At 49.2% G+C, this 19,970-nt stretch overlaps 1 protein-coding gene and 1 pseudogene across 1 annotated transcript; one reads left to right on the plus strand and one right to left on the minus strand.

Moving 5' to 3' along the window:
• Positions 1-1,848: 1,848 nt before the first annotated feature.
• On the minus strand, positions 1,849-14,752 carry LOC136511057 (cation/H(+) antiporter 15-like; annotated as a pseudogene).
• LOC136514494 (uncharacterized) lies at positions 14,684-16,758 on the plus strand. The gene is made up of 8 exons (XM_066508439.1): positions 14,684-14,908; positions 15,191-15,279; positions 15,477-15,621; positions 15,781-15,855; positions 15,978-16,099; positions 16,214-16,289; positions 16,428-16,487; positions 16,592-16,758. Exons 1-8 carry the CDS (start codon positions 14,828-14,830, stop codon positions 16,742-16,744), a joined length of 801 nt encoding a protein of 266 aa, XP_066364536.1. The 5' UTR covers positions 14,684-14,827; the 3' UTR covers positions 16,745-16,758.
• The last annotated feature ends 3,212 nt before the right edge of the window (positions 16,759-19,970 follow it).

Consider the following 19,970-nt stretch of genomic DNA (forward strand, 5'->3'; position numbering starts at 1 on the left):
ATCCAAATTCAAGTTGCCCAAACCCCCCGTACATCTTGGTTTGCAAAGTACATTCCACTTAGCAAGTGTATGCTTCTTATGATCATCACATTGCCAATAAAACCTGGATCGGTAGTAATCCATCCTTTTAAGTACTCCTTTAGGAATAGAAAAAAAGGACAACATAAACAAAGATAAGCTTGATAAAGCCGAGTTAATCAACACCAACCTACCTCCACACGACAATAACTTGCTCTTCTAGCTACCCCTTTAGTTTTTGAAAATGCTCCACTTAGACTGCAGTCCTTATTTGACAGCTTACAAGAATGCATTGGGATTTCTAAGTATAGGAAAGGGAAGTTACCTTCCTTGCAACCAAAAAGCTCTACAAACTCCTAACTTCATTCCCTAACTGATCTGCAGCAAAACAATTCACTCTTATGAAAATTAATTTCCAAGCCAGACAACTTTTCAAAAGCACCTATAGTACCAGCTTCTAAGTTCCTAGCCCCCTCCAAATCATTTTCCATAAAGATTATAGTGTCGTCTGCATATTACAGAATGGAAGGACCGTCATCGTCAACTAAATCGGGCACCAAACCCCTAAACCGACCATTGATTTTAGCCCTGAAAAGTAGAATGGTTAGCTGGCAGCATATCAGCTACTAGTTTAAAAACATAAGTGAGAGAGGGTTGCCTTACCTAAGACCTTTCCTAGTCTATAAATAATGACCTACTTTCTCATTCACCAACCCCTAGGCTTCCTAACAAACGACTCAATCCATTTGCTGCAAAAAGGACCAATTTACTTTGGCATGGTTTTCCTCATTTGATAGTGCTCAAGAGCACACCTTGAAGGAAAGTAGCTCGATGGTTGATGTATCAACAAGAAGGGCAAGAAAAATGAAACTAGAGCTGAAAGAAAATAGATGCGATTACAAAATCTGACTACTGTTTAGTTTGAGAACGAGGAACCCTTTGCAACAGCTACTGCAAATGATGGAAGCATTAGCCCAAAAAGTCCTAAAGTACCATGAAAGCAAATTGTACAACACATACGTAGAACTACTAACACTAGCATGTGTATTGTTCTTGTCTTTTTGACAGTCTGGTGACATTGATCGATGTGCAGTTAGACACCTTGTCGCCTCTCATCCTAATGGAGGGAGAAATCACAAAAGAGCTAGTACTGAACAGTCATGTGAGTTAAGATACACCAAGGGCCTGTTTGGGATTGCTCCACAAACTCTGCTCCACAAAATCCACCGTGGACTAGCTCCGCAAAAACTTAGAGTTTTTGGAGCACCCCTTTAGGTGCTCTCACAACTCCACATTTTTTCGTGGAGCAGAGTTTATGGAGCTACATCTTTTTGGCTGAAAAATATAGAGTGGAGCTGAAAAACATGGAGCAGAGCCGTTTCAAACATGCCTAAAATGAGATGGATACCAGTAGAACTCCATGTTTCGATGACATGGCTTTCCTCGTTGGATAGTGTTCTCAAGAGCACACCTTCAAGGAAAGTAGTTTGATGGTTGATGTATCAACAAGAAGGGCAAGACAAATGAAACTAGGGCCGAAAGAAAAGTAGATGCATTACAAAATCTGACTACTGTTTAGTTTGAGAACGAGAAACCCTTTGCAACATCTACTGCAAAAGATGTGTAGAAGAGCTGCTAACACTATCATAGGCATTGTTCTTGTGTTCTTGACAATCTCGTGACATTGATCGATGTGCACCTTGTTGCCTCCCCATCCTAAAAATCACAAAAGAGCTAGTACAGTACTAACCAGACAGGAGCTAGCGATCAGACGTATAACCTCCTATCCGACGAATCAACCAACGTGCGTGTGCGTGCAGCTGCCAGAGGTCAGAACCCTCCGGCACCGCCACCCCACCCGCCGCGGCCCATCTGGTTGCCGCCGAGACCCACCGACGGCGATGGCGTTGGTCACGTACTGTCGGACGGGCTCGCCCGTCACGGGCACGGCTGGCCCCACGGCCGGCTGCGGCGTCGTGATCACGTGGTACTGCTGCATCACCAGCACGGACACCATCTTGGAGAACTCGGACGACACCAGCAGGTCGCCGATGGGGCCCAGTTCCGGCGAGTCCATCCACTCCGCCAGCGCCGACGTGATGCCTGCCGACGATGTACAGAACGTGCGCGCTGTCCAGGTCCCGGATGGCCGCCAGCGTCTCCTCGCTGTTGGCCACCACCTGCTCCATGTACAGGATGGCGTCGTTGCCGATGTTGCGCGTCCGGAACTCGTTCAGGTACTCCTCGTCCATCTGCCGCTCGCTCTTGGCGGCGTCCGGGACGATGGTGATGGCGGTGGCGCGCGCCTGGACGTTGGACGCGGGCACCCGGGGCGGCATGGGCTGCTGCGGCGGCGCCAGCGCGGGGGCCTTGTAGTCCGGCGGGATGAACCGGACGATGGTGAGGCAGACGCCCGGGTGCTCCACCATGCGCCACGCGTAGGCGAGCCCCTCGCGGTCGTCGGGCCCGCCGAAGAAGAGCAGCGCCAAGTGGTGCACGCTCGCCATGCGCGCCGCCGCGGAGCTGAGGCCGCTGTCCACGAGGATGCCCACCGAGCACGGCGCCGACGAGAGGATGCTCTCGTTGAAGCCCCGGAGGGACGCGTTGATGGGCTCCATCCCGCCGTCCACCGTCTGCTGCTTGTGGAACGGGAGCACGATGAGGGAGACGTGCTTGTCCTCCGCCAGGACGGACACGTCCTTGTGCATCGTCTGGTACGGCGACACCGCCGTCAGCGCCTGGATGGACACGCCGCCATCGCTCTCCTCGTAGTTCTCGAAGGCGTTGAAGATGTGGTCGCTGGAGCCAGGAGCCGAGCTCTGGAGCTGCGGTTCTGGTTGGTGGCGGAGTGGTGGGCGGCGAGCATATGTTGGACGCGCGGCCGGTGAGCTCCACCAGGTGCAGCGCGTAGATGAAGATGGGGGAGCGCTTGGTTGGGTTAGACAGCTCCAGCAGCGAGATGATGGACGGCAAGTTGCGAGTGGTGTGCACGCACGCCAGCATGCGCAGCTCTGCGTCGTGCTTGGACCGCTGCAGGTTGCGCCGCTTGTAGCCGACCAGCCGCCGCGCCGGGCGGTACACCGTCGTCACCACGGGCGTCACGAGCGCCGTCATCGCCACAGACACCAGCACCATCACCGCTAACGACTCGTCGTCCAGCACCTGGTTTCATTTCTGTTTGTGATCATGCATGCGCTCCAATAGCAGTGAATGAAATACTGAAATGATGTGGAGGAGACAGGTCAGTAATCAACTCCTGACCTCCTTGTCCCTTCCGATGTTGAGGACGATCATCTCGACGAGTCCTCTGTTGTTCATGAGAAAGCCGAGGGCGACGCCGTCGCGGAAGGTCATGGTGTAAGAGACAGCGATAAGGATGGTGCCCATGACCTTGGCAAAGCTGGCCATGGTGAACACGAGCACGAGGAGCCCCACGGTAACGGGATCGTGCACCCGGGTGATGTTGGTGCGGAGGCCACTGATGGCGAAGAAGAGCGGGAGGAGCAGCCCAGTGACGAAGTCCTTGAGCTTCTCGATGAGCACGACGCCCAGCTGCCCGCTGGGTATGACCAGCCCGTAGACGAACGTGCCGAACACCGAGTGGATGCCGATGGCATCGGTGCAGACGCCGGCGATCATGACGCCGGTGAGCACGAGCATGACGTGCACGTCGCTGATGGCCTCGACCTCGGGGACACGGCGGACGATCCACCACATGAGCGGGCGCACGATGTAGAAGCAGGCGAGCACGAAGAAGACCGTCGAGAGGAGCACCCACAGGGAGGAGAAGGCAGAGTGTTAGATTGATCTCTAACCTAACTGGACCTAACGGCCTAGTTGGGCCTTTGATTTACGCCCTGATTGTGGGCGCGTCAGCCCACCATGGCTGGAGGGCCCTGTCATCCTGCACTATATAAAGAGGTGGGGGCCGGTGGTTCTAATCACGAGGTTGACCTAAGCCGACCTCCCCACCGACAAACCCTAAACCCAATCTAAGTGAGGGGCGCAGCCAGTGACGGGAAGTTCCTCCGCCACAGCACTGCGCCGTCATCATCTTCACTGCCGGCACCGCATCTCCGACCGATCTTCACCGACCGTCGCTACCCGTGCACAGACATCACCAATGAACCCGATGGTGGCCACCGAACCTTCCCCCTCCTCGGTGTCAGGTTCAGCACCATCTTCCTGTCTCTCTCTAGTTCGTTCTACATGTATTAGAATCTACTGCTTCACCTTTTATACCGAATAGGACAAGTCTATGGCTAGATCTATGATCCCTATGATCCAACGGTTTAACAATGGTATCAGAGCCTCGTTTAATTATAGGTCTAGCTTAAGATGTTTAGATTTAGTGCGGGTCTAAGAAAGATGAAGAGGGTTTCGGCCGACAAAGGGTTCGGTTGAACCCTAACTTCGATCCCTTCGGATCTAAGAAAAGAAGAGGGTTCGGATGAACCCTAACCCTAATCGGGTTAAGCAAATGAGAAAAGAAGAGGGTTCGGATGAACCCTAACCCTAACTGGGTTAAAGAAAGGAGGGCTCGGTTTCATGTCAAAACTAAACCCTAAAACCCGAAATAAATTCGGGAAAAAGAAGAACAACCCATCCCGTAACGCTAACCCTAACCCTAATCCCCAAATCGGATGAAATCCGAGAACAAAAACAAAAAAACCGAAAGGGGAAGAAGAGGAAGGGGGTGGCCTACCTCGCCGTTGCGCAGCGCTGCTCGCACGCTGGCGCGTGGGGAAAAGAAGACAGGCTTGGGGGCGCTGCTCGTCGGGCTCTAGCCAAAGAGGCGCCGCGGCCAGGCCGCTCGACGGCGGCGCGCTCATCCGCTGGGGAGCGCGCACACCGGCGAGAGGGCCGGCGACGGCGCCATGCCTCCCGCTCCACCGTCGTTGCGCTCTGCCTCTCACTCGATGACTGCTGCTGCTGTACTGAGGAAAGGAGAGAGAGCGACGAGAGAGAAGAGAGAGTGGAGTGAGGCGAAGAGAGAGAGAGAGAGAGGGCCAGAAAGAATGAACTAGGGTTTCGGTGGAGGCCAGCGTCAGCGGGTTTTTATTCACCCGAACTCACCGCTCAGCCGTCGGATCTGATCGGATCGGTGCGGACGGCCGAGATCAAGCGGGCCAGCGATGCGGCCCAGGCGAGAGCGCGCGGCGCGCGACTTTACCGGCCCAGGCCCAGGTTGCGGCCTGGGTGCGACGTGCGCACGCGGAGTGATGGGCCGAGCCGGTTTCACTGGCTGGGCTGAAGAACAGTACGCATTTTGAGTCATTTTTGTTTTTTCTTTTTCCAGTAAAAGTTTTATTCCCTGGAAAATAGAAAAATGGCTTAAAGAAAATAGAAAAGAGGATTTTCCTGTGGGTAAAATTCATCAAATTAAGTTATTTTCCGTTGCGTATGTAAAGATGTTATTTTTATTATTAAATTCGAACCAACGGGAGAATTTAATTTTGAAAAATGGATATGTTTTAATTGATTATAATATTGTTATTATTCTGACCAACGTTGATTAATGATAATATTATGATGTTTTGTCTTGCATCAATTCTATTTTCTGCCCAACGATGATATAGAATTAATGTAGAGAACAATTGTATGTTTTAATTCTGACCAACGTTGAACTAAGGCATGCAATTGTCATTGTTATTATTTATGTTCTCACTATATATATCTATGAATTGTGTTTTCAGGAGGATACAACTTGATGAGTTGTATCAAAGAAATCCCCACTCTAAAAGGTGATAACTACATTGAGTGGAAAAAAAAGATCGACCTGGCTTTCATCCTCGCTGAGGTGGACTGGGTAGTCACCACACCGTGTCCCACAGAGCCTGTGGCACTGGTGCGGGAGACAAACGAGGCTGATGCCACCTGGGCAACCAGAGAGAGGGACTTTGCATCACAAAGAATATCCTATGACCTTGAGCATAGGAAATGGGTCACTGCCAATAAGAAGTATTTGGCTATGATAAAGAACACGATTGAGCCTGCAATTGTGGGCTCAATCCTAGAGTGTGACACCGTCACTGAGTATCTAGAAAGAATAAAGAGTCAGTTCACTGGCTCTTCAAAGATATATGCTACCTAGCTGATAAAGCAGCTGGTGACAGAGAGATACTCAGGCAATGGTGGCATTAGATAGCACATACTAAGGATGAGCCATTTGACATCCAAGCTAAAACCAATAGATCTGGCTCTCAAGGATGAGTTCCTTATCCATCTGATTTTTGCTTCCTTGCCAAAAGAGTTTGATACTTTTGTTGTTAACTATAACATACAGCCCGAGAAATGGGACATGGAGAGGCTCATGGCTATGTGTGTGCAAGAGGAGGAGAGAATGAAAGCTGCCAATGGTGGCACTATCAATTATCTGAAAGATAACAAGAAAAAGAATACTAATGCCAACTTCTCCTTAAAGTCAAAGGGAAAGGGTCCCATGCTGCATCAGCCTCAGCAAAACAAGTTCACAGTAGAGAAAGATCAATGTCTCAACTGCAAGAAGATGGGACACTATAAGAAAGATTGTCCTGATTACCTAAAGATGATCATGACAAAGAAAGGTGAGAACATTATTACGTTCATAAATGAATCCCTATATGTACAGTATTCAAAATCTACTTGGTGGATTGACTCAGGTGCAACTGTTCATGTTGCTAATTCTTTACAGGGATTCCATTCGACGAGGACTACGTAAAGAAGCGAAAGACACGTTAAAGTCGCAAATGGAGTCCAAGCAGAAGTTGAAGCCGTTGGTGATCTTTCTCTAGAGCTAGCTGATGGTTTCAAACTTATACTTAGAGATGTTCTTTATGTTCCCTCGTTACAGAGGAACTTGATTAGGGTGTCATGTTTGGACAATGATGGTTATGATTGCCATTTTGGAAATGGCAAATGTAAGATAACATTTAATGATGCATGTGTTGGTCTTGCTATCTTACAAAATGAGCTTTATTTATTATCACTATGTGATGATGTGAATGTTGTATGCGATGATGGGAACGTTGCGTGCAATAAGATGAATGTATCCTCGTCTGCGGATGTAAACAGAAAACGAAAGAGAGCTCACGATGCATTGTCAAAATTATGGCACTGTCGTTTAGGCCATATTTCGAGGGGAAGAATAGAAAGACTAGTTAAGAATGATATTCTTCCTCCATTAGAGCTCTCAGATTTAGAACAATACAGAGATTGCATAAAAGGAAAGTATGTAAAGAAAATTAATAAAGATGCCAAACGAAGCACGGGAATTCCACAGATTATTCACACAGACATTTGTGGTCCTTTCCCCATAAAGAGTGTGGATGGTTATGATTCATTCATAACATTCACAGATGATTACTCCCATTATGGCTATATTTATCCAATCAAAGAAAGAACAGAAGCATTAGATAAATTTAAGATATTTAAGGCAGAAGTTGAAAACCAACACAATTTAAAGATTAAGATAGTCAGGTCCGACCATGGAGGGAAGTACTACGGTCGGCATACCCCATATGGCCAAGTTCCTGGACCTTTTGCAAGGTTTTTATAGGAGAATAGCATAGTTGCCTAGTATTCAACACCGGGTGTCGGGTATCATAAAACGGGGTACCCTGAGTGTATACCAAAAATATCGCCTAGACCCCGTTTAAGACAAAGCCAAAAGGCAAACCGTTGGTTAACCCCTGGCCTTGTCCGAGCCCACCGGCTCTCCGCCTCGCTCGAGGCCTCACACGGAAGGCCTCGATGGCCTGCCAAATCTCCGCCTCGCTCGAAGCCTCGCACGGGAGGCCTCGGATGGGGAACCAATTCTCCGTCTCGCCCGAGGCCCCGCGCGTAAAGCCTCAGACGAGATGCCGATTCTCCGTATCGCTCGAGGCCGGCTCGGCAACAACCCGTCGCTTCTGCCTCGACCAGTCTCCCCGACTGAGCGTCACGTCTCATTAATGCGCCAACCACTCCCGCGATATCAGCCGGACGATGGCTCGACACTACGGAGCGGCCGACAAGACGGGAGGTCGCATCAACGCCATACCGTCCAGGACAGGATGGGGTAGGGGTTACCGGCCACTGTGCTCTGGTGCTGTGCCCACGATCAGCGCCCGCACTACACTGCACCACCTAACCCCTGCCCCAGGAACAACGCGGCATGGGGAGTCAAGTCTGGGTCACCATAGCCTCAGAATCAGCGCATAGGACCAACTGCTCCCCCCGAGCCTTGGCAATATACTTTAGGGTCTCGGCAACCTCAGGATTCGTGCCTGCCGAGCCCTCTACGATGGCTCGGCCTCGACACCAGCTGGGTCTCGGCTTCTCACGCAGTCAATGCACATCAGCCAGCACGTCGTTCGCCAGGCCCTACGTCCATCCATCACTGGAGCTCCCACACCGCACAAGATCGGCTGTGACCGGCGCGTTGCTCCAGCACTCAAGGGCGAGACGTCTCCATCAACCATGCTGTCATAGTAATAGGCTACAGGGTTCGGACATGCCGCCCCTGTTTGCACGACGCCGCGTAGTTAACACATGTATCACCCCTGTCCCCCCTTCAACTATAAAAGGGAGGGATTTGGGGCCGTTTCAGGGGGGCGGACAGGTTCACGAGGTAGACGAACACACACACTCAACACCCTGTAACACGTGCACTTCTCCGCCGCCTGAGATCAACATCTCAAGCAATCCACGCCGCTCCACGCAGAGACCTAGGACTAGCTCCCTCTCTCACCCTGCTTGTAACCCCCTACTACGAGTATTTCGGTGCAAGGAATACAAGATCAATCTCTCAGACTGGACGTAGGGCACCCATTGCTCGAACCAGTATAAACCTTGTGTCTCTTTGCATCACCATCCGGGATTAGGGGCACGCAGCACGTTTTTACTAGTTGGTTGAGGACCCGCCGGTCCAAAACACCGACACCGGGCGAACCTCAATAGAATGGAGTAGCTAAAAGACGCAATCGTACCCTGATGGATATGGTGCGCAGTATGATAAGTTACTCCACCTTACCATTGAGCCTATGGATGGAGGCGTTAAAAACCGCCATTCATATTCTCAATAGAGTACCAAGTAAATCGGTGCCCAAAACACCGTATGAGTTGTGGACAGGAAGAGTACCCTCACTTAACCACTTGCATGTGTGGGGGAGCCCTGCTGAGGCTAAAGTATTTAACCCGAACATTGGGAAGCTAGATCCCAAAACAGTGAGTTGCCATTTCATTGGCTACCCAGAAAAGTCAAAAGGTTTTCGTTTCTACTGTCCAGATAGACATACAAAGTTTGTGGAAACGAGACACGCTGTCTTCCTAGAGGATGAAATGATGAGGGGGAGCATGGTAGCTCGAGAAATTGACCTTGATGAGAAGCGGATGTATGCGCCCACTCCGATGATTCATGAGCCATTTTTCTCACTACCTGCTGTCGCTGCACCGACAGTGCAAGATACTATGGTGTCAGCACCTGTTGTTATCCCGCCTATGGCAACAATGAATAATGATGAGGGACCTATTCTTCAGGATCCTATAGAACCTATTGTAATAAATGAGGGGGAGCAATAACAGCCTCAAACAGAAGATGTGCCAAATGTGAAGGCCCCTAGAAGGTCTCAAAGAGTTAAAAAATCAGCTATTCCTGCTGATTATGAAGTGTACAACACTGAGGAATTTCAAATAGAGGATGATCCCACCTCATTTGAAGAAGCCATGAGAAGTGATCATTCATCAAAGTGGCTTGAGGCCATGGAAGATGAAATGAAATCAATGAATGCCAATAAAGTTTGGGATTTAGAGATAATTTCTAAAGGAGCCAAAACAGTAGGCTGTAAATGGGTCTACAAGACAAAGCTTGACTCTCAAGGGAATATAGAGAGATACAAAGCCCGACTTGTGGCAAAAGGCTTTATGCAAAGAGAAGGAATTGATTACAATGAGACCTTTTCTCTAGTCTCATATAAGGATTCCTTCAGAATCATAATGGCATTAGTGGCACATTACGATCTAGAATTACATCAGATGGATGTAAAGACGACATTTCTCAACGGAGACTTGGAGGAAAATGTTTACATGGCACAACCGAAAGGTTTTGTCATGAAAGGAAAAGAACGAATGTGATGCCGCCTAAAGAAATCCATTTATGGATTAAAACAAGCTTCAAGACAGTGGTACTTGAAGTTTAATCAGACAATAAAGAATTTTAGGTTTAAAGAGAATGTAGAGGACAATTGTATCTATACAAAGTTTAAGAATGGGAAGTTTATCTTCCTTGTCCTGTATGTGGATGATATCTTACTTGCTAGTAGTGATGTCAGTCTACTACTGGAGACAAAGAAGTTTTTGTCCGTAAAGTTTGATATGAAAGATCTTGGTGAAGCTTCGTTCGTTTTAGGGATCGAGATTCACCGAGATAGAAGCAAATGGGTATTAGGACTGTCACAAAAGACATACATAGAGAAAATCTTAAAGAAATTTAGTATGCACAAATGTAGTCCCTCACCTGCTCCTATAGTCAAGGGCGACAGATATGGAGATTTTCAATGCTTCAGGAACCAATATGAGATCGATCAAATAAAAGTGGTTCCATATGCTTCAGCTGTCGGAAGCTTGCAATATGCTCAAGTATGCACGCGCCCTGACTTGGCATTTGTTACCGGGTTACTTGGCAGATTCCAGAGCAATCCTGGAATAGAACACTGAAAATTGGTAAAGAAAGTCTTGCGTTATTTGCAAGGAACGAAAGGCCTCATGATAACGTATAGAAGATCTGATTCACTCTATATAGTGGGATATTTAGATTCTGATTATGCGGGAGATGATAGAAAATCCACGTCTGGATACGTATTCACTCTCGCACAGGGAGCTATTTCATGGAAAAGCTCAAAGCAAACCATCACTACATCGTCCACAATGTATGTCGAGTTTGTAGCGTGTTATGAGGCAACGGGGCACGTGAACTGGTTAAAGAAGTTCATACCCGGTTTAAAGGTGGTTGACGACATCTATAGACCACTAAAGTTATACTACGATAATAATCCAGCAGTACAGTATGCTCACAACAATAAGTCAAGTGGTGCTGCCAAACACATTGACATAAAATATTATGTTGTGAAAGCTAAAGTCTGGGATCAAGTCATAAGTCTTGAGCATATAAGTACAATAAAGATGCTCGCGGATTCGCTTATAAAAGGCTTACCACCCAACATGTTCCGAGAACATGTAGCCGGCATGGGTTTAAGGAAAAGCCTATAATTTCTGAACAAAAGAAGGCCCAAAGATAAGTATCTATTTCAGAACAGAGTAGTGTGTTGTAGCTGTTAAATCTATCGGCAATGGACCGTGACAATGAGACATGCTCTATGCGCTAATCTGTAATGGAATGAACAAAAGTAAAGAATATGAAAGTGAAAGATGGAAAAAGATCAAATGGGAGATTGTTAGATTGATCTTTAACCTAACTGGACCCAACGGCCCAGTTGAGCCTTTGATTTGCGCCCTGATCGGGGGCGCCCAGCCCACCATGGCTGGAGGGCCCCTGTCACTCTACGCTATATAAAGAGGTGGGGCCGGCGGCTCTAATCACGAGGTTGACCTGAGCCGACCTCCCCACTGACAAACTCTAAACCCGATCTAAGTGAGGGGCGCAGCCAGTGACGGGAAATTCCTCCACCACAGCACTGCGCCGTCATCATCTTCACCGCCGGCACCGCATCTCCGACCGATCTTCACCGACCGTCGCTGCCCGTGCGTAGACATCACCAACGAACCCGATGGCGGCCACCGAACCCTCCCCCTCCTCGGTGTCAGGTTCAGCACCATCTCCCTGTCTCTCTCTAGTTCGTTCTACATGTATTAGGATCTACTGCTTCACCTTTTATACCGAATAGGACAAGTCTATGGCTAGATCTATGATCCCTATGATCCAACAGTTTAACACGGAGCTGTTGACCTCGGAGATGGCGATGGCGAGCGCGAGCAGGATCCACGCGCACTTGTTGTTGACGATGGCGGCGGACATGGCGATGCGGCCGAGGTCGGAGTTGAGCAGCTTGATCTCGGCGAGGATGCGGGCCAGCACCGGGAATGCCGTCACGGAGAGTGCGACGCCGAGGAAGAGGAGGAAGGAGGCCTGGTGCACGTTCTTGGACACCTGGTGCGGGAAGATGAAGGACGTGGCGGTGCCGATGCAGAACGGCAGCGCCATCCCGGTCATGGCGATGATGAGGGCCTTCTTCCCCGACCGCTTGATGACGTTGACATCCATGAATCCATCTCGTGGCCGACCAGGAAGAGGAAGTAGAGGAGGCCGAGGTGCGCCACCGTCTCCAGCGTCAGCAGGCTCCGCACCGGGAACACCGTGGTCCCCCACACATCCACCTGCCCCATCACGGACGGCCCAAGAATCATGCCGGCCTGCGTACATCACGGCAAGCAACTGATCAATAGGACGACGCACGCATGGCCTTTGGATTTGCGTCGTCTCTATCTCGCCGGTGCAATTGCAATACCAGCACCAAACCAAATAGCAGTTCATCAGGTCGGCCGGCTTACGCACGAGGATCTCAGCAATGACGCGGGGCTGGCGGATGAGCAGGAAACGGGCCGAAGCGTGGAAAACGGTCGAAGCCGGAGCGACGACACGCGTGGCAGTGGTTCCTAGAGTAACTGCTAAGTTAGTCGCAAAAAAAAAAAAAAAAGAGAGGAAGAGTAACTGCTAAATTTTGGCCGGCTCTCGGGGAGTTTGCGCTGCCCAACGCCTAATTTTTGACGACTGCAGCTTCGTTCTACGGTTCTGCACTGAGTAATACGAACACACTTGTAAGTACAACACAAGCGACTGGCATATACACTCATATTTAAAAGGAATGTTTAGCTTGATTTTTCAGCCACTTAATTCTGAGATCAATGCCTTAGACCGACTTAACTTTATACTCCCTCCGTTCCATAAGCCATATAGATTTCTAAAGAAAATTCTAAAATATAGGTACATATCAGCACCCACGCCGATTAGTTTGGAAACCTTCCCACCGTACATAGCACATGCCCCAACCAATCCCTTAGATTTAGGAAGCAATCTAATTGAGAGAGTAAATGGCCTGATTTTCTTTTTTTTCCTCGGTCTCACATCCTTCCCCAAGTCATGCGTTAATATTGGTGCTAAAAACTATATGGCTTATATTAAGGAACAGAGGGAATATTATAAAGAAATATAGATGCTACGGAGGCTCGTACAATGTACATGTTGTTTGGTTCGTCAACAGTAACACAAATGAAAACAAATTAGAGCTGCGGATGTTACGGCAAAACATGCGATTCGAACTGATTTCGTTTCCATTTGCGTTACTATTGAAGGGACCAAGCATCACGGCAATTCTTATCATATCATCAATATGGAAACTTACTTCGCTGGTTTGGAATTATAAGACATATTATTTCGTTAACACAAGTCTTTGACCATTGATGCACATTTTGTGGCACAAAATTGGCGTTTAGACTCACATTGAGAAGAACTTACTATTAAGATTTTATTTTTGCATCACATTATGAAGTACTAACGGTCAAAGCTCCTAATGAAAAAAATACACATTGTAAAAAAAATGCTGAGGGAGTGTATTTTGATATGTTGCCTACCTCGAAGATAAATAGTTGCATTACTGAGACGTATAGACGTTAAACTTGAGTTTGATCCCTGGCGAGCAGAGGTACAACCACCTCGAGCAACTTCAAAAGTCTATGTAACATTCTTCCTAATTAATAAGAATAGAAATTTTGATGAAATAAAAATACCCTCCAATAATTTCTTTAACTAGATCTTTAAATATAGTCATGCTCTATTTCAGATTTCTCGCTAATCAACGATAGAAAAACTATTATCAGCCGTTAATGGAACAGGGCCTTAAACAGTCGATGGTTTTCAGCCATCTTGACCATCCAACGGTGCAAACAAACCAAGCAAAACTTGCTCCTCTGCGGGGGGTCATGTCTCGTGCGGGAGCTGATATATCATCAAATTAGGAAAGATAAATGGATTGTACTCTGCTAGTTAGCGAGTCTAGTAGACTGCAGCAATAAGTCAACGGTCCATATACGGCCACTTCTCATGGGATTGGCTCGGACTCGGAACGGGCCGCACCGTACCGGCGGATCCAGCACCACGTTTTCTTACTTTTGACTGAGAGATGCGTGATGTATCGAGTTAGCGATACGGCGTACTGACTTGACTTGACTCCGTAACGTCAGTCACTCGAGCCAGTTTTACCTTAATCGTACCTTTTTTTTTTTGATTGATTGATGCCTCCAATACTTCACCCTTAGGCGTACTGACTTGACTTGGTAGAAATTCCGTTACGAACAAAGTCATACGGCAGGTCCAATCTGCTCGAGTTCATCACACACGCATTCCTTTATTTTCCCACCGCATGCCGCACACGGCTGGTTAAAACACAAGACCTCCGATCAAAAAAAAACACAGAAGACTTTTGAAGACTTCCGATTCCGATCAAAAAACAAGTTTTTGCCCCTCGGGTCCGAGTCCGCTGTGGCGACGGAAAAAAGAAGAGGTGTTGCTCTCGGACCGGATCCATCATCAATTTGTTCAGCCTCTGCCGTGCTCTGCGGGCTCTGCCGGCCGGCCGGCCCTATAAAGACCCGCGCGCAGCCCGCAGGGTCGCGTAGGCGTAGCAAAGCAACGCAGAGAACGAACACCGCTGTTGCTTCCGATCCGCCCGGCCCCGGAGGAAACTCGTTCAGTTTCCAGCATCGCCACGGCGAGCTTGATCGATCGCCGAAGATCGAAGAGGTGGGGGAGGATCGCCGCAAAGACTAGGCAATAGCCATGGACCTCACCGGCTTCGGGCCCCAGGAGCAGATCGTATGGCCGGCTTCGGTTCTCGCCGGGATCGCCATGTGCGCAGCTGTAAGTCATCTCCATATTGCCATCTACCTACAGTACTGTATAGGAGTACCTGCTAATTTAATCTCAACGTGACTACGTGAGGCTAGCTGGCCCCTGCTGGCCGTTAAAAGATTTTCGCAAACGTGCAATCTTCGCTTCATGAATCATGATGTACATATATCTCTGTTGCTGAAAAGCTAGCGCAAAATTGACCGGAGTTTGCTTCAGTGTGTTTTTCACCTAAACCATGGATAGTTTTCTACCCGTTCCTCTGAATTAACAGTTCCTGTTATATTCTCGCAGGTATACGACTTGACCCGCCAAGTTAGCTCTCGGTGCTTCAAGGGGTATGATGGGCTAAACGAGATGAATAAAATTGAGTGGAACAATAGGTCAGAGATTCTTCTTAAAGAGAATACCTACCTTTTTCACACGTACGGAGTACTACGATTGCTGATGAGAAACATATATACATATATATATTGTCATCAACAACCATTATAATACTAGTTTATCTACTAGATGTCCATTGTGCATGCTAATTACTAATAATTATGCATGCATGCATGCATCAATTTCCATGTTTCAGGGGATTCTCTACGTTCCACGCATTGGCTGCTGCGGCAGTCTCCTTCTATCTGCTGCTGCTATCTGACCTTTTCAGCGAGGACGCTCGTGGTGGTACTGCCATCATAGTAGACAGAAAATCATGGCTATCTGGTGGCATGTTCGGGGTAAGCTTAATCTGCACCCAAAATACATACACCTAGGTTATTTTACAGGAAGGAGAAAATTAAAATGCAAGACCAGGGGATGTCCCAAAATATTTGTTCAGAAAATGTGTATTAGATGTTCAATTCAACCCGCTGTATGTTTTCTCCTCCCTATACTAGGTCTCTCTTGGCTACTTCTTGACAGACTTGGCGATGATCCTGTGGTATTTCCCTCGCCTAGGCGGAAAGGAATATGTAAGCAATTTTATATCACCATACATACATACAGTAATTAATTAGAGATAAGTTCTTTTTTTCTCCTCTGTGTTTTAAACCATACCTGACAAGAATTTGTTCCGGTGGTTCTGAATGTTCAGCTCTTGCACCATGGACTTTCCATGTATGCAATCTCTCTTGCCCTGTTGAGCGGCAAAGGCCACTTCTACATCCTCATGGTCCTATTCACTGAAGCAACCACTCCCTTCGTGAACCTCAGATGGTTATACTCAGTTCATACACTGTAAATTTCCAGCTACTAATGCTAGCTCTCATATGTTGGAGAACGTCATGGATTAATTCCTACGGGATGTGCCATGTTTTTCTCCTCCTGCAGGTATCTGGATCTTGCTGGACGGAAGGGTTCTAAGCTCTACTTGTACAATGGACTGGCACTGTTCGTAGGATGGCTGGTATGGCCTGCTAGTGCTGGCTGCTTCACTTCTGAACTTCCCTTTTGTGTTGTGGCAGAATTTCTTAATACGTAGCAGCAAGCATTCACGTCCGTGCATCTGTGTGATTGCTCACCGATTTCATGCGTGGCATTGCAGGTTGCTCGGATCATATTGTTCGTGTACTTCTTCGCTCACATGTACCTGCATTTTGATCAGGCAATAAACCATGAAGCTAAAATTGCTTACCCGGTTGTAGATTCGAAAATGAAGCAGGCTTATTAACTTAGTCATGTTCCTGTCATGGTGTTTTACGTTTCCAGGTGAGGACAGTGTTCCCGCTGGGGTTCTACTGCATACTGACGGTACCGCCGTTGCTCTCGCTGATGAACCTCATCTGGTTCTGGAAGATCTGCAAGGGGATGGTGAAAACTCTCTGCAAAACGAAGCAGAGTGTGAGTGCAAAAACGGATTAGCCGTAGCGACGGAGATTTTGTTGGTGCCTTTTTTTTTTTTATTTTAGGGGGTATAAAAGCTAAATAGCTTTCCCCTTTTTTTGTTTTGTTTTCGTGCCTCGTTCACGTCAGGAGAAAGCGATTGTTTCCCTGATGTTTCACTGAAAGACCTGCTCCTGCATTGTCCAGTGGTGTGGGCCGTGGACCCGTAGTGGCGTCCGTGATCCTTTTTGTTTTTGTCACGGGGCCAAATTTTTTTTTCTCGAATACGCAAAATATTTCCGTATCGTCGTATTAAGTAGAAGAGCTTAAGCAAACATACAACGCGCTTGTATCGAGCACCGAAGGAGGTTAGACCTACAGCCGTAGCTGGACCATCCTAGCCACACTAGTAGAAAAGAGACTTTTAATTCAAGGCTTTAGTCTCGGTCATTTTTAGGCCCGGGAATAAAGAAAGGATTTGTCTGAGTCATAACCCGGGGTGTCTCAAGGCACCGATTAGTTAGCAGGCTACGCGACCTGCAACACAACAGTTAGCAAGGGCCCAAACGACTGAGGCCAAGCAAGAGCCGAGCAGAGCAGACCAGGCGCTAAAGATGGGATCAACCCCGACCTCTTCCACCCGCCTTAATACACGACCTCTCCCTGTCACGACCCCCGGAAGGGATGGGGGGGGGGAGGTCGAGCGCGGCTAGGCGCGCCTGCTTTGACAAGAGCAGGCATGCCGCACTGGCCCCGTAAGGACCGAGGGGACAACAGTCACCACAGCCCGGTCAGACGCCATCCCTGTGCCATACCGCACCGACGAGATAGCACCGCACCACGGTGACAACAGATAAGACACCCACCGTCCAAATATGGACCGACTAGACGCTTGTACGATCCCACCCACTACGGGATGGGATCCACGACAAGAGACTTGACAAAAGGGCCATCCAGACTGGCAGAGTGCCCTGACCCCAAAGATCGGGGTCGTGGCCCTCGGCCCCGCGAAGCGACCAAGCGAACGACGACCCATGGCAGCTACCTACTTCGGGTACGACGCCCTGGGAACCAGGAGACGATGACGAAGACCACGACGGACACCACATTGCATAGGACGGCTGACAAACCACCATCAAGGCTACAGTACCGCCACGGCCGACACAGTAGCGCCATGACACATGCTGCTGCAACATGGCCAGAAGACCATGACGATATCCACGATCGGACGTGCACCAGAAGACGGCGTAGCTTGCAAGCCAAGTTAGCTAGGCCCTCCCTCAGGCTCTCGACCCTTCAGTCGGAAAAACCTCCTATTTGTACAAGCCCTAGCCCCGAACTCTATATAAGGGCATCTAGGGCACCCATCTCGGAGACAATTTTACATCCTCTACCATTCCATTCATCCACCATTATAGTATGGCTCCTAGAGCTTCTCTTCGGGCAGCTCTTCGCCTAGCATAGGTGCTTCCATCTCTTCCACCTTTCTTGCACCCCCATTGTAAGAACTTCAGAGCATTCAAGCGAGGAACACACACTCGATCATCTCTGAGACTAGACGTAGGGCTCCGGCCTGAACTAGTATAAATCCTCGTGGCTATTAGATGCTACCATCGTCTTCCTAGAACAGCGCGGTAATCGTATAAGTTTACTAGTACGGTTTACAAAACACCGACAATTGGGCCGCCAGGTGGGGACAGTCGCACACTCTCGTTTGTTGAGAAGGAAGCGATGGCTCCTCGCACTGCCAATGGACTCGCTGGTGGAATGGTCCTCGACGGCCATATCCACCGCAAAAACTACGAGTTCATCATCATCAAAGGGCTAGCACCCGTGTTCGCCCGTGGCTACGACCCAAACCTCTGCCATGGAAATTCAGGACACGTAGCCCGCAGCGGCCACACTCTCAAAATTGCCTCAGATGGCAGCATCCTGGAGTTCACCTACCCAGAGGGGCCAGTACCCTCGCTCACCGCCGGCCGTGGCCAGGCCTCCCATTCGGGAAACCAGAGGTCCACGGCTCGCAACGAACTCTCCTAGGGAATGGCCTCAACCAGCCACATCCTTTTGGGGAACTACACGGTTAACCTCACCAAAGGGTCGACGCCAGCATACGCCCTCAGTTGCGACCCAGACCTCTATCCCATAGGTCTAGATCCCGTGGTCCACGACGAACACATTCTCAGAACCGCCCTCGGGGGCTGCATCCCAGAGTGCACTTGCATGAGGGGCCCAATGCCCTCTCTCATCACTGGCTATAGCCGAGACTTCCACCCAGGAAGCCAGACGGCCATGGCTCACGGCGGCCTCGCCCAAGGAATGGCCCGTGGTGGCCACATCCTTTTAGGGAACCATGAGAGCGCCCAAACCAATGGGGCAACACCCGTCGTCAGCATACACCTAGTCCAGACTCACCGCATGGTGAAACCGGACCCTACGGTAGAATCACGCCTCGGACAACATCTTTGCCAGCAGGACGCAATGAGTCAGGATGTGCACGTACGACATAACTACCCGCCACCACGTGGCGTCATCGCGAGTGATCCAGCGGGTAGCCAGCGCCATGCCACGCAAGGTCAAGCCTAGAACCAGGGTTTGATCCAGCGTAACAAGAAAACTACACGACACACCACAGTGAATTGTCAACTATCGCTCAGAGGCACCTGCGTCTGAGGAAGCGGGCTCCCTAAGTGCACCGCATGCCGCGATGAGCGGATTGAACCATGTTGCACTCAAGGCTAGCTCCCACAGCGATAGATCATGATAGTTCTTCGTCAGAAGTGGTAGCTACATCTGGAGATGGAGACGTGGTGGCAGCGGCGACGTCGAGCCAGGAGAACCCAGGCACCAAAACGCACGATAACTCTCGGGCAAAAGCTACAGCAAGCCGGACATAAGAAGACCACCCTCGGGGGCTCGCAAGCCGCTCAAGGATGTCAAGCTAGCACGGACCGGCCCAAGGCCACCCAGGAGGCCGACCCATGCCAGCTATGACCGCTTAGGGCGGTAAAGAAGTGACCCCATCAGCCCACAGCCCGGACATTACGACAACTCCACCATGAGCAGGCGTTCGGGGGCTTGCAGTGCCCTAGGCAACAACTCCACCACAAGTAGATGCTCAGGGGTTTGACGCACCTCGAGCTATGACAACCAGATCATCAACGGCTTCTAGTACATCGGTCAGTCACATCCATTTTGACTCTACCCGCTCTACCCAAACATGTCCACATACACATAAGCCCACCAACAGCTGTGAAAACTTAGG

This window comes from Miscanthus floridulus, chromosome 16 (genome assembly GCF_019320115.1).
Source record: "Miscanthus floridulus cultivar M001 chromosome 16, ASM1932011v1, whole genome shotgun sequence".
Classification (NCBI taxonomy): Eukaryota; Viridiplantae; Streptophyta; class Magnoliopsida; order Poales; family Poaceae; genus Miscanthus; species Miscanthus floridulus.

Coding starts and splice junctions, on each gene's coding strand:
- LOC136514494 (XM_066508439.1), top strand. CDS start 14,828: ATGGACCTCACCGGCTTCGGGCCCCAGGAGCAGATCGTATGGCCGGCT. Junction 15,622..15,780: donor TATCTGGTGGCATGTTCGGG/GTAAGCTTAATC, acceptor TCCCTATACTAG/GTCTCTCTTGGCTACTTCTT. Junction 16,488..16,591: donor TGTACCTGCATTTTGATCAG/GCAATAAACCAT, acceptor TTACGTTTCCAG/GTGAGGACAGTGTTCCCGCT.